Source organism: Coffea eugenioides, chromosome 6 (genome assembly GCF_003713205.1).
Source record: "Coffea eugenioides isolate CCC68of chromosome 6, Ceug_1.0, whole genome shotgun sequence".
Classification (NCBI taxonomy): Eukaryota; Viridiplantae; Streptophyta; class Magnoliopsida; order Gentianales; family Rubiaceae; genus Coffea; species Coffea eugenioides.
This window is the reverse complement of record NC_040040.1, coordinates 43033617-43050018: the sequence shown is the minus strand read 5'-3', so window position 1 is coordinate 43050018 and position 16402 is coordinate 43033617. Positions and strand designations below refer to the sequence as shown.

The following is a 16402-nucleotide window of genomic DNA, read 5'->3' as shown; positions in this document are numbered from 1 at the left end:
AATTAAGTTTAATATTTATTCCAATTTACCTTTGAGGTATAAAAGTTACTAATCTATTACACTTAACTTACTATTTTAGATAGGAAACTTACTTCCATAATTTTAGGTGTTATTTTATTTAGGTGAATAGGTCCAACAATAAATCAAATGATCGCTAAAAGTGCAACAACATGTTATATCAGGTAAAAACTATTTCGCTATCATAACTATCGTTTAGTATCTATATCTATATGTATTGCTGAGGGGGTTTTGGATAAGGAGCTTCCAAAATTATCAAAAGTCTGGATGCTATTTTAATAGAATTTTACATTTTTATAATTAAAAAATATTTATCTCTTAACTAATCATGTAACCGGCCCTACAAATCCTATAATCATGCTTATATTTTTTCCACATTTCCCTCATGTTTTTTCCACTATCCCATAAAATTCAAACTCCTAAACTTTAACTAACGGATAATAACCACCCCTGTAAAATGATATCTGCAAATTCCAATTCACATCTCACATTTATTACTGACACTTATCATATCACTTAGAGTAATAACTAACCGTTAATTTAAGAAATTCGTAACTACGAAAGTCAAATATCCAAAATTTAGGAGCCTGTTTAAATTACAATTTTCACAATTCAACGTATCTTATTGTCATAATATATTTTACTCTCACAATCATTCACAAATTATAAAAGCATTAAAAATAAATAATTTTTTTAATAAAAATTAATTCAAAGGTAGTTAATTCACACACACATATACATATATATATATTCTCATAATGCATATATATATAAGATTATCAAATCGAATGCATAATATTGGTAAGTATTTCATTTTAAAATAAAAAAACATGCAATTACATTTATTTCTATCCATATATCATTCATTTTATAATATAAATTATTATTATTATTTTAAGATCCATCTTTTGCAAAAACACAATTCTTGAATGATTTACAGTTTTTTTTCATACTTTGAACTATTGTTAGATAAATCTTAAATTTTAATTATGTTGGTATAATTTTTTTTAACTTTTTTCAAATTAAAATGGTATAATCTTTTGATTAATTTTAATAATGTAAGCACCGTGGGTAGTACGGATATTCACACTAGCTGTCCTTGTATGACCGAGCCTGAGAGTTTGAGCATGTTTTGGTTGAATGTTATAATTCAAAATTTGGGGTTTGGAGGGAATAGCTTATATCTATTGTAATCAAAACTCAAACAAATGTAGGGATAAACCTGATTGTCACAACAAACTATACAAATGTGGGGATAAATCTTAGTTAGTAAGTACTCATAATATACCTGTATAATAAATGATTATAGGTATAATTTAATATTTTTTGTATTTATATATTTTAAAATACTATGAAAAGTAACCTTGTAAAATATATAATAAAATTTTGTCTTATCATAAGTTTGTATTCATTTTCAATTTTTGAAAAGTTTGAAAGTTTGGATAACAATAACAACAAATCTTCCTAGTTACACGTAGAATATCACTTGTTTCTATATCACAATTTTTATAATTTAACACCTATGAATATAATAAAATAAAATTATTATTTTATAATACGATAAAATTTTATTATTTTCTAAGGTTATGTGAAAGGTCAAAATATTTTTCACAGAATATTTTAAAATATATAAGTACAAAAGAATATTAAATTATACATATAATCATGCATTATACAAGTATGTTACGAGTACTTACTAACTAATGTACTAAGTTTTAATCATTTATAAAATATTTTATTGTTATTTCAAATAAGCTTTCTAGTATTAATTTGGTATAAGCCATAAAGGATTGAGTGATTTGAGTCAGTTGCTTCTGTGTTAATTTTGACTGTAGTTAACGAATTCAATGATTTAGTCCGTCTACCTTAGGTTAGTGGGAAAATGGGTCACAGTTGGCTGGAATAAAATTGTAATAAACCCGTTTTCCAATAAAAAATCAATTCTTTATCGCTTTCCTCCATTATAAGAACAAAGTACCCCTTTTCCTAAAAAAAAATTATTTATCGGATAAAATAAAAATAAACCCGTTTTTCAATAAAATTCTAACTCTTTATGCCTTTCCTCTATTATAAGAATTGTGCACCCATTTTGCCATAAACAAATTTATTTATCAAATAAAAAAATTTATTTATCGAAAAAATAAAAATAAGCCCGTTTCTCAATAAAACATCAGCTCTTTATGGCTTTCTTCCCTTATAAGAAAAGAGTATTCATTTTGCCATAAACAAATTTGTTTATCAAATAAAATAAAAATAAACTCTTTTTTCAATAAAAAACTAGTTCTTTATGACTTTCCTCCATTATAAGAATATAGTACCCATTTTTCTAAAAAAATATTATTTATCGAATAAAATAAAAATGAACCTGTTTTTTCAATAAAACACCAACTCTTTATAGTTTTCCTCTATTATAAGAACAAAGTACCCATTTTTTCATAAATAAATTTATTTATTGGTTGAAAAAATAAATATATTTTTCAATAAAACACCAATTCTTTATAGTTTTCCTTCGTTCACTACAACAAAAAAGGGTATTAGCGACAACAACTTTAGCAAGAAGTAGAAAGATTGACACTATTAAGAGGCTTATAGCAAGGAAAAGGACAATACTTCACCAAAAATTGAAGCCATCATATACTCTGCGAGGGCAAGGACTTTTTTCGGTTAAAATTCTTACCAAACAGGGGCGGAGCCAGAAAAAATTCTTAGTGGGGGCAAAGCAACACTAAAATCTTTTACCTACTCTTTTTCTAGTTTTTTAAGCAAAAAAAAAAAAAAATCACCAACAAGTACAAATGATGCATATATTCCATGAAAAACATAAAAAGACAAATTCAAAATTATTAATGTAATAATAATTTTATTTCAAAAACAAATTAAACTATTTACAATTGCTCACTTTGAGTTTTATATTTTGATAACTAATTTGGTTGTGGAAGTAAGAATGACTCTCGGTTGTGGAGGAAAATGGGGGACCAGTGGAGGGAAGGGAAATTGGGAAGTGGGGATGAAGGAAGTGAATGATATGATTGGATGAATTGATCAAGAGAAAGAGTAGCTAGCTGCTTGGTTGTGGAAGGTAGTGGCTCTCGATTGTAAGGGGAAAATGAGGGACCAGAGGAGGGAAGGGAAATTGGGAAGTAGGGTCCAAAGAAAGTAAATGATATGATTGGTACTTGCTAGTTAAAATAAAAAGATTTTTTTTAGCTTATTTTAAATAGAATTTATGCCCCACGTATTTTTTTAGAATTTTAATTTATGAACTAATTTAAAAAATCACGTAATTCTTTCACATCCTTTCTAAAAAAACTCTGGAGACACACTTAAAATTATATTAAAATTGTACAAGTACTATAGGAATTTAAAGGAGGCCCCACTGCCCCCACCTTAAATCCACCCCTGTAATGCCAAAAGAAGTGCGGGAAAGCTTCCCTCCAACTCTACTGAATAATATAAGTACAGTCCAAGCCTCCAAATTTGTCTGAAACCCGTTGCTGATTTTTCCTCCTCTCAAAACTCCTCCAACCACCAAACTTTACTGTCCTTTTTTCCCCTCTTGATTCTTCCATCTCCAACGGAATCAAGCTTCATAATAAGAGGGGCTTTGTCTTAAAATCATACATTTTTTTGATTAGCTATTTAGCACAGTTTTTTCAGATTCTGGTAAGTTTTTTCTCAGCAGCTGTCCTTTGCTGAATTCTACTGCTGAAGTTATTTTTGATGCAAGCTTCTTTTGTGGGGTTGAAGGTTTCTGTGAATTTGATTGTTTTAAGCTTGATTTTAAGTTTCAAATAAAAACCATTTTACAGAATTTAATGGGTTTTACATGTTTAATTGAGCGCAAGGTAAATTTTTGGGCTAAAAGTAATGGAGTTCCTTTGTTTTGATGGTTTAGGAGGGGAAAAGGTTCAGACTTTGGAGATAAAATGGCGACGGGAGCAGTTCCGGCTGCTTTTACAGGTCTAAAGAGTAGGGAAAATGGACTGGGTTTTGCAAAAAGCATGGAGTTTGTTAGAGTTTCCAACACTCAAAGGGTTAAATTTCGTCGAACCAAGGTTTCCGTAATAAAAGATTCAAATCCTGGACAGGAAATTGTTGAGCTTCAGCCTGCATCCGAAGGGAGTCCACTATTAGGTATAATTTTTCAAAATGGACTATGCTAAGATGGAGTTTTGTGAAAATTTATATTCGCAGTTTACTTGCTTAATTAATTTAGATGTCTTGATTCGTAACATTCTTTATCAAAACAGATTGTATTACATGGTGATTTATGTGATGAGGCTTGAGACTGGAAGACCTTATACTTACGTATAGTTTGATCTTAAAAGTGAATGAGTAGTTCTTTTTACAAAAAAAAAACTTCTGTATGCTGACTGTTGCTACATTCCTCTGGATTTATCATCATCATATGAAGTGGAACCTCGTCATTTTCTATTCATTTCATATTTTCTCTAACCCAATATGATGTCCCTAACATCAATGCTAGAATGATTCTTTTTGTCACTGCTATTTTTGTGGCAGATGCTACTACAGATTTGCCGTCCGATTCTGCAAGCAAATTACCAGTGCTGCAGATGGGTACATCACTGGCTGTTTCCTTCGCTATATGCAAGGCTTCCACTTCTCTTACCAGATTTTTTGGAATTCAAAATTGTGATCTTCCTGTAATCACCACAATTGTTGTGATTTTAGCAACTTCTTTCCCTGGTTATTTTCGCCCCATCGCACCTACTGCTGATGCCATTGCTGTGGTCTTAATGCAGGTAAACATAAAGCTGCTCTAAGTAGTCTCCTTTTTCTTGCATACCTCCTTGGATTATTGCTTGAAACATTAACCAACCTATGAATGTCAATACTCCATTGAGAAATGCTTTTGGTTCTCTGGAAGGAGATGTAACTTCTAATATGAGCAACAAGTGTTCTTGAGCTCCACAATATTGAAAGAAGGGGAAACATGCAGTCCTGCAAGTGTTTTTTTCATCTTGCCTTTGAATGACATATTATTTGCAAAGTCATTACTTTTTATTCAGACACGTTCTTCCTCGGTCACTTGATCCAACTTCCAATGTACTTTATCCAGGGCTCAGTTTAAGGCCATTAAATGTGAAACTCAAAAGCCCCATCCAAGTCATAAGCTCAATGAATTGCTTCATTTTGTGAGTAGGGTCAGATTTATTTAGTTCCATGTTGTGGATAATTAATCCGCTGCTTCTGCGTAGTTGTTCAATCAATGACTCCTTTTTCTTTCTTTTAATTTTTATTTTTTCCCAATTGGGGTTAAACTGTGAACAGGTATTTTTTGCTGTTGTGGGCGCTGGAGGGAGCATATGGAATGTCATCAATACTGCTCCAAGCATTTTTATGTTTGCATTTGTTCAAGTAACCGTCCATCTCATATTGATACTCGGACTAGGAAAACTATTTTGCGTCGATCTAAAGCTGTTGCTTCTGGCATCAAATGCTAATATTGGAGGTCCTACAACAGCATGTGGTATGGCCAAGGCCAAAGCATGGGACTCTCTGGTTGTTCCCGGGATTCTAGCAGGAATATTTGGGGTATCCATTGCAACATTTTTAGGAATTGGGTTTGGAATTCTAGTTCTTAAACACTTGTAACTTGTTTTCTCATGGCCAAGGCCAAACAAAGAATGGGACTCTTTGGTTGTTCCCCGGATTCTAGCTGGGATATCCATTGCAACATTTTTAGGACTTGCGTTTGGAATTCTACTTGAAACACTTGTTTTCTCTGCGGCCTTTATATTAATTGTTTTCTATGGTACCTAAGAGCATCCCTATGTTACTCTGTAGTTTCAAATGTGATGACAAAAAGCTTCCGCTCTTGTAAATTGCGCATTAAAATCAGATGCTGCACCATATCCAAGTCTTACCACAGGGATAGTCGACTTGCACTTTTTTGGCAGCTTCACTGCAGATTGTACACTAAGGTATGCATTATTGTACGCTAAAGGCAGCCGCCCCTAGAAACTTCCACAGGCTTAATATATATATAAAAAAAAAAAAATCAAACATTCATATCCTACCTCCCATTACAATCTCGAGAGAGAGAGAGTTGGTGGGCCATGACAAGCAAAAAATACCAAGGCCCTAGCGCATTAATCAAACAAGGAGAGCCGAGCACTTCAACCCATCAGCGAAATCAGATTTTTCAAATTTCGTCCGCGAAAGAGAGGAAAAAAGAAGGGGGGGAAAGGAAAAAACGCATTCAAAGGAATTGAATTTCTAACTAGCAGCCTTCACCCAAAGAGGAACAAGGCAGTTCGCGACACGCCATGTTCATTCTCTTCCCGGTGATGGCAAATACACCAGCTTGGAGAATGAGTTTATTTTTATTTTATCCGATAAACAAATTTCTTTTTGCCGTCAAAATGGGTACTCTGTTCTTCTAATGGAGGAAAGTCATAAAGAGTTGGTGTTTTATTGAAAAAACGGGTTTATTATTATTTTATCTGATAAATAAATTTGTTTATGGAAAAATGGGTACTCTGTTCTTATAATATAGGAAAGTCATAAAGAGCTGATTTTTTATTAGAAAATGGATTTATTTTTATTTTATTCGATAAATAAATTTAGTTATGAAAAAATGGGTATTCTGTTCTTATAATGGAGGAAAGCCATAAAGAGCTGGTCTTTTTTGGGAAAGTGATACTTTACACAAAGTGACCGCGATTTGGTTTATGAAATAATCCCAAATAAAAATTTAGAATGAATTTATTTGTTTTGAAAGTTGTATAACGGTTGTTAAAATTTTAAAGATTGGCAAAAAAATTTTGGGGTTACAGAAAGGCAGAGCGAAGAAGGAGAAGAATTGAGTTTTTTGTCCGTTGCAATTGTTCTGTTAAAAATGGCTCTATTCGGTTTTACCCATTTTTTGTTGGGTAAAATCGTTGGTTCTAATAATTAATTCTTCATTTCCCGTCAATTGTCCTTAATTGGCAAAAATTACGAAACTTTGAGGATGCAATATGTTTGGGGTGAAATTTTGAGGATGAAATTGGCCAACCACCCAAATTTTGAGAATGAAAAGTGCATTTTTTCGTATAAGATATTTAATCAAATGTTATTTCTTGTCTTAATTTTAGTTATGACTATGCTACATATTTATTAAATAGACATACCTTTATAATTAAAGTTAATATTTGATATTTTAGGATGTCATATATTTAAATAGATGAAAATTATTTTGAACATAACATATTAAAATAATTTTATTTATCAATCATTTTGGCCCTTCCATCAAGGAAAAAATCTTGGTTTCGTCACTGCCTAAGAGGAAATTGGGGTCTATTGCTAACAAAAGATTGTGAAAATTTACCTTTATATCCTAATTATTTGAAAAAAATATCCAATGAACAAATTTTGCAAAAGAAACCTTGTTTCTTACCAACAAATTAAGTAACTAATAAAATCACCTTTAATATTGCTTTAACATATTTAATTTATGTTAAATACAAATTTTACCAGTTTCTCTTTTGTAAAAATATAAGTATATTACTTTTTCAATTTTAGTTACAAACATTTATGTATTTTATGTAAATGTAGTGATTCAGAGTAAAATGCCCATAAATAGCTAGTATTTTGTTGATGTAATGCAAAAAAATCCATAAAGAGCTGGTATATTATGGGCGCAATCTTTTTTACTTTCAAATATTTAAAATTTGTTAAATGCAAAATCTACTAGTTTTCCTTTCGTAAAAGTATAAGTATAATACTTTTTCAATTTTAGTTACAAACATATATGTATTTTATATAAATGTAATAATTCAGAATAAAATACCCATAAATAGTTAGTATTTTGTTGATGTAATGCAAAAAACTCATAAAGAGCTGGTATGTTATGGGCAAAAATTTTTTACTTTCACATATTTAAAATTTGTTTAATATAAAATTTACTAGTTTCCCTTTCGTAAAAATGGCTCTATTCGATTTTACCCGTTTTTTGTTGGATAAAATCGTTGGTTCTAACTAGGGGTGTGCAAAATCGAAAAATTCCGATTTACCGACCGAATTCGAATTGAATTCGGAATTTTCGAAATCGGTAAATCGGAAATCGGAATCGAATTCGGATTTTCCGAATTCATATATTTCGAATTTGGTTCGAATTCGGTAATGGAGTTTTTCAAATCGGAATTTCCGATTTCGAATTCACAATTCGAAATCGGAATTCGAATTCCGATTTCGATTTCAAATTCGTTTTTAAGATATAAATATATTTTTTATACATGTAATATAAAATTTATACTATATAATATAATATAAAATTTATAAAATTTATAAAATATAATATAATATAATATAAAATTTATATAATATTATATATTATTATAAATTTTATATTATATAATAATATATAAATTTTTCCGAATTCGGTGAAATCGGTGAAATCGGAATTTACCGAATTCCGAATTGAATTCGGTACGAATTCGAATTCGGAATTGGTGAATTCGAAATCGAATTCGGTCGAATTACCAGGTACCAAAATTTCGAAAAATTCCGAATTCAAACTTCCGAATTACCGAATTCGAATTCGATGCACACCCCTAGTTCTAACGATCAATTCTTCATTTCCCGTCAATTGTCCTTAATTGGCCAAAATTACGAAACTTTGAGGATGCTATATGTTTGGGGTGAAACTTTGAGGATGAAAAGTGCATTTTTTCCTATAAAATATTTAATCAAATGTTATTTCTTGTCTTAATTTTTGTTATGACTATATTATATATTTATTAAATAGACATACCTTTATAATTAAAATTAAAATTTGATATTTTAGGATGCCATATATTTAAATAGATGAAAATTATTTTGAATATAACATATTAAAATAATTTTATTTGTCAATCATTTTGGCCCCCCCTCCAAGGAAAAAATATTGATTTCGTCACTGCTTAGGAAGAAATTGGGGTCTATTGCTAATAAAAGATTGTGAAAATTTACCTTTATATCCTAATTATTTGAAAAAATCTAATGAACAAATTTTGCAAAAAAAAAAACCTTGTTTCTTACCAACAAATTAAGTAACTAATAAAATCACCTGTAATGTTGTTTTAACATATTTAATTTATGTTAAATACAAATTTTACCAGTTTCTCTTTCGTAAAAATATATGTATAATACCTTTTCAATTTTAGTTACAAACATTTATTTATTTTACATAAATGTAGTGATTCAGAATAAAATACCCATAAATAGCTAGTATTTTGTTAATGTAATGCAAAAAATTCATAAAGAGCTGGTATGTTATGGGCGCAATCTTTTTTACTTTCACATATTTAAATTATGTTAAATACAAAATCTACCAGTTTCCCTTTTGTAAAAATATAAGTATAATACTTTTTCAATTTTAGTTACAAACATTTATGTATTTTACATAAATATAATGATTCAGAGTAAAATACCCATAAATAATTAGTATTTTGTTGATGTAATGCAAAAAACTCATAAAGAGCTAGTATGTTATGGGCAAAAATTTTTTTACTTTCACATATTTAAAAATTTTTAAATACAAAATTTACTAGTTTCCTTTTTGTAAAAATATTAGTGTAACACTTTTTCAATTTTAGTTACAAACATTTATGTATTTTACATAAATGTAACGATTCAGAGTAAAATGTCCATAAATAGCTAGTATTTTGTTGATATAATGCAAAAAAAATTATAAAGAGCAAGTATGTTATGGGCAATTTGTTTTTTACTTTCAAAATCAGTTTATGCTAAATACAGGACAATCAGTTTACCTTTCACAAAAATATTAGTGTAACAGTTTTTCAATTTTAGTTATAAACATTTATTTATTTTACATAATTGTAGTTATTCAGAGTAAAATGCCCATAAATAGATAGTATTTTGTTGATGTAATACCCATAATCGGGAGAATCAATTGGAATCCACTATTCCTCAGTCTTGGACGCTTTATGTAAAGTAGAGATATTTGTATTCAATTAAATATGAAACATGCAACAATCTGTCTTCCCATGAACCCAGTTTCCACAAATGTTAATATTTTACTAATATAACAATTAAAATCAATTTCAATAATTCAAATTTAGTAGGTTAGATAAAAGTTGTTAGAAAAGTGAGAAACCAAAAGAAAAATAACTCAAATTTATTAAAAGTCCTAAAAGAATTTAGTACTTTAGCTCTAGAAATCCTCCAAATGACTATATATTAGAACAGCGATAATCAAAATAGATTACATAATTAAAAAACTTAATATTTCAAACATTTATTTTCTGAAGTTTCACTTTTTAAAGGCTCTCAACTCGTTATTCAATAATGTCCATATGTTGCTTCAAAACCAAGCATGGCTGTGTTTAGTACTGCTTACCCTTTCTCTTCGGTGTTTTATTTCTAGACCCATTATATATATGTTAATTCCGTGACACCCCAATACATTTTCAGCTTCTGCCATACACAACATTTCCAAACCGGCCCGTGCCTGTTATAGGTCACCATTTGCTTTTGTAAACATATTCCTTTCATCATCCGTACATGTCAGTTTCTTTGACATATTCTTTACCTTTCCACGTGCCTGCTTCTTTGCCATATAATTTGCTTTCCACACCTGTCTTTGAAATATGTGAATACACTACAGAATTTACCTTGATTTTGTATTTTACCCCTAAAGTATTGATCGTAGTACTTTAACGTGGTATTATTAATTTTTTTGGAACAGTGGTTGAATTATTTTATAACTTAGTAATTTTACAAGGTATTTTTGAATAAAGATATTTTGTCCAACAAAAAAATTATTAGGGAAGTCTTTTTAGTTAGACAAATCTATTAATTTTAAATTTATTAAATCAACAATATGTCAAAATCGTTATTGTAGACTTGTAGTATATTCAAGTGATGCTACAACTAATAATTCGAGAGACAACTCAAATGATACATCAATTAGTAACTTGCAATTAATTAGCAAAGTTTGGTTAAATTTAACTTGTTTCGTCCCAATTTTAGGTTTATACCTAACTTTAGCATAAACAATCATAAAATGTGTAATTGCGCATTCTTACAAATTGTATACGACAACTGTTTTTTTTATGAAATTTGACCTAAATTAAGATCTAACGCAATGATAACGGGAATTTTCCTTTTCATTTTTTTATTTTTAAAAAAAACCCCAAAATAAAGGGCAAAAGAGCCCCACATCTACACTTGTTACTTGGCATAAACTTCTATAGATTTTTTTTTTGTGTTAATAATGCCTTGAAATTGTAGAACTAGTTGGAATCCTCCAAATAACTGAAATTCCCAAGGAAACTCGTAAAAATAGTAATAATGATAACACTAGGAAACTCTATACACAATGGAAAAGAAAATAGGAATGCTAAAGACTTCGGGAAAAAGGATTAGAAAAAGGAAAGTGAAAAACCTTTTCAAGTTGGGCACTGAATTTGAAAATTGGAAGGACTGTGTAGCTGATCTGCTGCAGAAACACCAGTTAGAAACGGAAAGGACTACTTTTCCAACAAGGAAAGGGAGTCCCCATTGCCTATATATAGCATCGATCCATCCCATCAAATATTTCACTCCAATTTAATTCAACAGAATTAGTCTGATAATTAGCACAGCAGCCATGAGTAATCAACAAACAAAGAGGGATTTCAGTACAGCGATTTTAGAGAGGAAGAAATCGCCACACAGGCTTCTGGTTGATGAAGCAATCGATGATGATAGCTCTGTGGTGGCTCTGCACCCGGAAACCATGGAGAAGCTGAAGTTTTTCCATGGAGATACCATCTTGATCAAGGGGAAGAAAAGAAGAGACACAATCTGCATTGCCGTTGCGGATGTCAATTGTGAAGAACCAAGGATTCGGATGAACAAGGTTGTCAGGTCAAACCTCAGGGTTAGGCTTGGAGATGCGGTTTCCGTCCATGAATGTCCTGATGTGAAATATGGGAGTAGAGTTCACATACTACCCATTGATGACACCATTGAAGGGATTACTGGAAATCTTTTCGATGCTTATCTACAGCCTTATTTCTCTGAGGCATATCGTCCGGTTAGGAAGGGTGACCTTTTTCTTGTTAGGGGAGGAATGAGGAGCGTCGAATTCAAGGTCATTGAAACTGACCCTCCTGAGTACTGTATTGTTACTCCTGATACTGAGATCTTTTTTGAGGGAGAGCCTGTGAGGCGGGAGGATGAGGAGCGGCTGGATGAGGTCGGTTATGATGATGTTGGAGGAGTTCGTAAACAGATGGCTCAAATTCGTGAACTTGTGGAGTTGCCTTTGAGGCATCCACAGCTCTTTAAATCTATTGGCGTCAAACCCCCCAAGGGAATTCTGCTTTACGGTCCTCCAGGAACTGGAAAGACCTTGATAGCCAGAGCTGTGGCTAACGAAACTGGTGCTTTCTTCCTCTGTATTAATGGACCCGAAATAATGTCAAAGATGGCAGGAGAAAGCGAAGGCAATCTTAGAAAAGCATTTGAGGAAGCTGAGACGAATGCTCCATCAATTATCTTTCTTGATGAAATAGATTCCATTGCTCCTAAGCGAGAGAAGACGGGGGGAGAAGTTGAGAGAAGAATTGTCTCGCAGCTCTTGACCCTTATGGATGGGCTCAAATCCCGTGCCCATGTCATTGTTATTGGTGCTACTAACCGCCCCAATAGCATTGATCCTGCTTTGAGACGGTTTGGAAGATTTGATAGAGAAATAGACATCGGTGTTCCAGATGAAGTTGGACGGCTGGAAGTTCTTCATATTCATACCAAGAACATGAAGCTCGCTGAAGACGTGGATTTGGAAAAGATTTCCAAGAATACTCATGGTTTTGTTGGTGCTGACTTAGCAGCTTTGTGCACTGAGGCTGCGCTACAGTGCATCAGGGAGAAGATGGATGTGATTGACCTAGAAGATGAGACTATTGATGCAGAAATACTCAACTCAATGGCTGTAACGAATGACCACTTGCAGAGTGCACTAGGGACAATAAATCCCTCTGCTCTGCGTGAAACTCTGGTGGAAGTTCCGAATGTCAGCTGGGACGATGTTGGAGGCCTTGAGAATGTGAAGCAAGAGCTCCAAGAGACTGTTCAATATCCAGTGGAGCATCCTGAGAAGTTCGAGAAGTTTGGCATGTCTCCATCAAAGGGAGTTCTTTTCTACGGTCCACCAGGTTGTGGCAAAACTTTGCTGGCGAAGGCCATTGCCAATGAGTGTCAAGCCAACTTCATAAGCATCAAGGGACCCGAATTGCTTAGCATGTGGTTTGGAGAGGCTGAGGCCAACGTCAGAGATTTATTTGACAAGGCTCGCCAATCTGCACCTTGTGTGCTCTTCTTTGATGAACTGGATTCAATTGCCACTCAGAGAGGTAGTAGTGTAGGAGATGCTGGAGGTGCTGCTGATAGAGTTTTGAATCAACTTCTGACTGAGATGGACGGAATGAATGCAAAGAAAACTGTTTTCATCATTGGTGCGACAAACAGGCCTGATATTATTGACCCTGCACTTCTGCGGCCTGGCCGTCTTGATCAACTAATCTATATCCCTCTCCCTGATGAAGGTTCCAGACATCAAATTTTCAAGGCATGCCTTAGGAAATCTCCTGTTTCTCATCATGTACACTTGAGGGAACTTGCCAAGCACACTGAAGGATTCAGCGGCGCTGATATTACAGAAATATGTCAACGTGCATGCAAATATGCTATCAGACAGGATATCGAGATAGATATTGAGAGAAAGATGAGAGGAGATAATCCTGAGGCCATGGAAGATGATGGTTCGTATGACATTTCTGAAATTGAGGCTGCCCACTTTGAAGAATCAATGAAGTTCGCTCGTAGGAGTGTTAGTGATGCTGACATACGTAAGTATGAAGCATTTGCCCATACATTGCAGCAGTCTAGAGGAATTGGTGCAGAATTCCGATTCTCCGCGACCAGTTCAGGAGCTGCAGGATCTGACCCTTTCTCAACATCTGCCACTGGGGCTGATGAAGAAGCGCTGTACAATTAGGACGTCTTTACTGATTGATAACTCTGAGATGTTTAACGTCTACGTACTTTACTGTATTCCTTTTTTTTTTTTTTTTCCAGTTTTACCTTGTAAAATGGGTTTCAAAAGATGCTTATTATTCAGCTTATATTATTGTTCATTAAGTGCTTATTACTCTGCAATCTTTTTTCCCAGTTTTACTTATTGCTGCAGTAATATCTCTCGAGGCTGCTGATGAATGTTGTTGATGTTGCTAGGTTATAATGGGTATATGCATGCTTTGTAAAACAGAATTAAAATTGTCAAGTACTTTGTTTTGATACCTTCATGCACAGCAGGTTATGCTCAAAAGATTTTCATCTCCTTGCAATGCTCATCCAGGCAGCTAAACATTGGTAAAATCTAGTTTTAATTGTTGCCAACCAATAGTTACTTTTTGCTACTTTCCAGTACAACCCAAGTATGGACAAATTTTACTGCAATTCCAATAATGCAAGTTTGGATATCACACTTGAACACCTCACTTGATATCCAAACTTACATTATTGGAATTGCAATAAAATTTGCCCATGGCCCATCAGGAGTATCAGTGAAATAGAGAATCAAAGATGCAAGATTGCCACTGTGTTGTTTTTCTTTACACTGAGAATTTAGGAATAAATTGACACTACTAGTTGGCTGTATTTGCTTAAATAAATCAATCTTCTTTGTCTTCTTTTTGAGCTAGCAATCTAGATTTTGATCCTATTTCTTTTACAAGTCATTCTAACCAAAATTGACAAAAGATTCTTCACACGGTTTTACTAGCATAATTCTGTTTTATGGGAGGTCATAGGTGAGAGCCAAGTCTGTTTGACATTCTCCTCTCCTCACTTGACTACCTAGTGTCTGACCAACTACCTTTAGGATAGTTGGCCATCGGAAAGAGTCGTAAAATTCTTCTTGGATGTAGGTCAAAGGATCAAATCACTTGACTTGCATTCATCTCTAAAATTTTCTAAAAATTTCACCAGTGGATATAAAGGCATTCGTTTGATTCGATGGTGATTCAGTCATCTTCGAGTTCTCCCTTGGTCCATTTGGACCCACTCCCTCTCCCTTATGATAGAGTAGGAATAGGAGTAAAATAGAAAAGTTATCGTGTCGACAAAAAAAAAAAAGACTACCTAGCATCTATCGAGGGCACGATAATTGCTACAACAGAGGTGTTTTCTGAATTTTTTTTGGTTGTTACTTTTGCATTGGTCTAGCATTTGCTTGGTTTGTAGTCATGTACAAAGTCTGCTGTGTTCAGAAAAAATACCATACGGGCTGTGTTGAGTTTCAAAATCTAAAGGAACATTGGTCTTCCCTGATCCAGTTGCTATGAACACGATTTTTCGGTCAATTCAAATTGGTAAATAGAAACTTGATTTGTTGCTTTTTGGATTAAAAAGAAAAAAAGTCAACAAAAAGAGGAGATTCACCCCATTCCAAGGCCAAGACATGTCATTTGCAAGATTATTCGGTGTTTCAGCTAGCAACGAAGCTCGAACCCGAGCGCTTTTAATAAAAGCGGGCGTTGGAACAAATTTTTTTTTTTTTTTTTGGTTACCTCTCATTCCTCGCCATACCTTTCCCACGCTGTCAATACAAGGGTGCATTGGAACAATTTTTTTGTTTGCTACGGAAGGGAATTGTAATTTCAAAACTTTTCTGGCTTTTGATTATTTCATTTGTAATTATTAACGTTAATTAACATTATTAACTCTTACCATTTCCTTACATATAAATAGTCTAATTTAAGATGATAAACCATATTTATTTAATATTTGACCAATAAACTATACAATTACGTTGGTGTTGAAGGGTTCTTTCGAAAGTTAGGGCTTGTCATGACTTGAGTCCAAAGTTGGTCCAAGTAACTTTTTGGCCCGAAATTTCCTAACCCAAAATAATTAATCCAAGTTACTATGTAGTCATTAGACCCAAGCTCTTAAACCCATCCCATTCCCTTTCACTTCAGATGTGGGATACTACAGGGCTAATGGCCAACTTCAACCTTGAGCATTTTTCCTAAAGCTGATTTAGTTTCTAGACTTTAGTTTTGGCCAATATGGTTCTTACACTAAATTTCCAAGTCCAATTAACACTCTTTACGAAGGCACAATCATTTAAAATCTTCCCTACCAGCCTTTTTACCTATCTCTAATATCTCCTCTCACTTTTCCAACTACCCCACCACTGTGTTGCCCACCTCTCCAATCCAAACCCACCACCCTTCCCACTCTGCAGCCACCATCCTGTCGCCCTTTCCCCTCCCCTCTTCTTTGCCTTCATCAAACTGCTATCAAAGTTTCCAAATTACCCTTTCTTGGTTGATAAAGTAGGAGCATAGCCGGTTTTAGGCAGCAGTGCTATAGTAAAGGGATTTTA

General features: G+C 33.1%; 1 protein-coding gene and 1 pseudogene across 1 annotated transcript; both read left to right on the top strand.

Moving 5' to 3' along the window:
• The first annotated feature begins 3575 nt into the window (after positions 1-3575).
• Positions 3576-5807, top strand: LOC113775588 (uncharacterized membrane protein YjcL-like). Its single transcript, XM_027320531.1, has 4 exons — positions 3576-3681; positions 3914-4152; positions 4540-4781; positions 5311-5807. The coding sequence occupies exons 2-4, from the start codon at positions 3945-3947 to the stop codon at positions 5632-5634; spliced, it is 774 nt and encodes a 257-aa protein (XP_027176332.1). The 5' UTR covers positions 3576-3681; positions 3914-3944; the 3' UTR covers positions 5635-5807.
• A 5537-nt stretch (positions 5808-11344) lies between these two features.
• Positions 11345-14008, top strand: LOC113774196 (annotated as a pseudogene).
• Positions 14009-16402: the final 2394 nt, after the last annotated feature.

What these genes read in the sequence shown, in the direction of transcription:
- LOC113775588 (XM_027320531.1), top strand. Translation starts at nt 3,945, where the DNA reads ATGGCGACGGGAGCAGTTCCGGCTGCTTTTACAGGTCTAAAGAGTAGG. An exon ending in CGAAGGGAGTCCACTATTAG is followed by an intron (nt 4,153 to 4,539) that starts GTATAATTTTTC and finishes TTTTTGTGGCAG; the next exon opens with ATGCTACTACAGATTTGCCG. An exon ending in TTGCTGTGGTCTTAATGCAG is followed by an intron (nt 4,782 to 5,310) that starts GTAAACATAAAG and finishes AACTGTGAACAG; the next exon opens with GTATTTTTTGCTGTTGTGGG.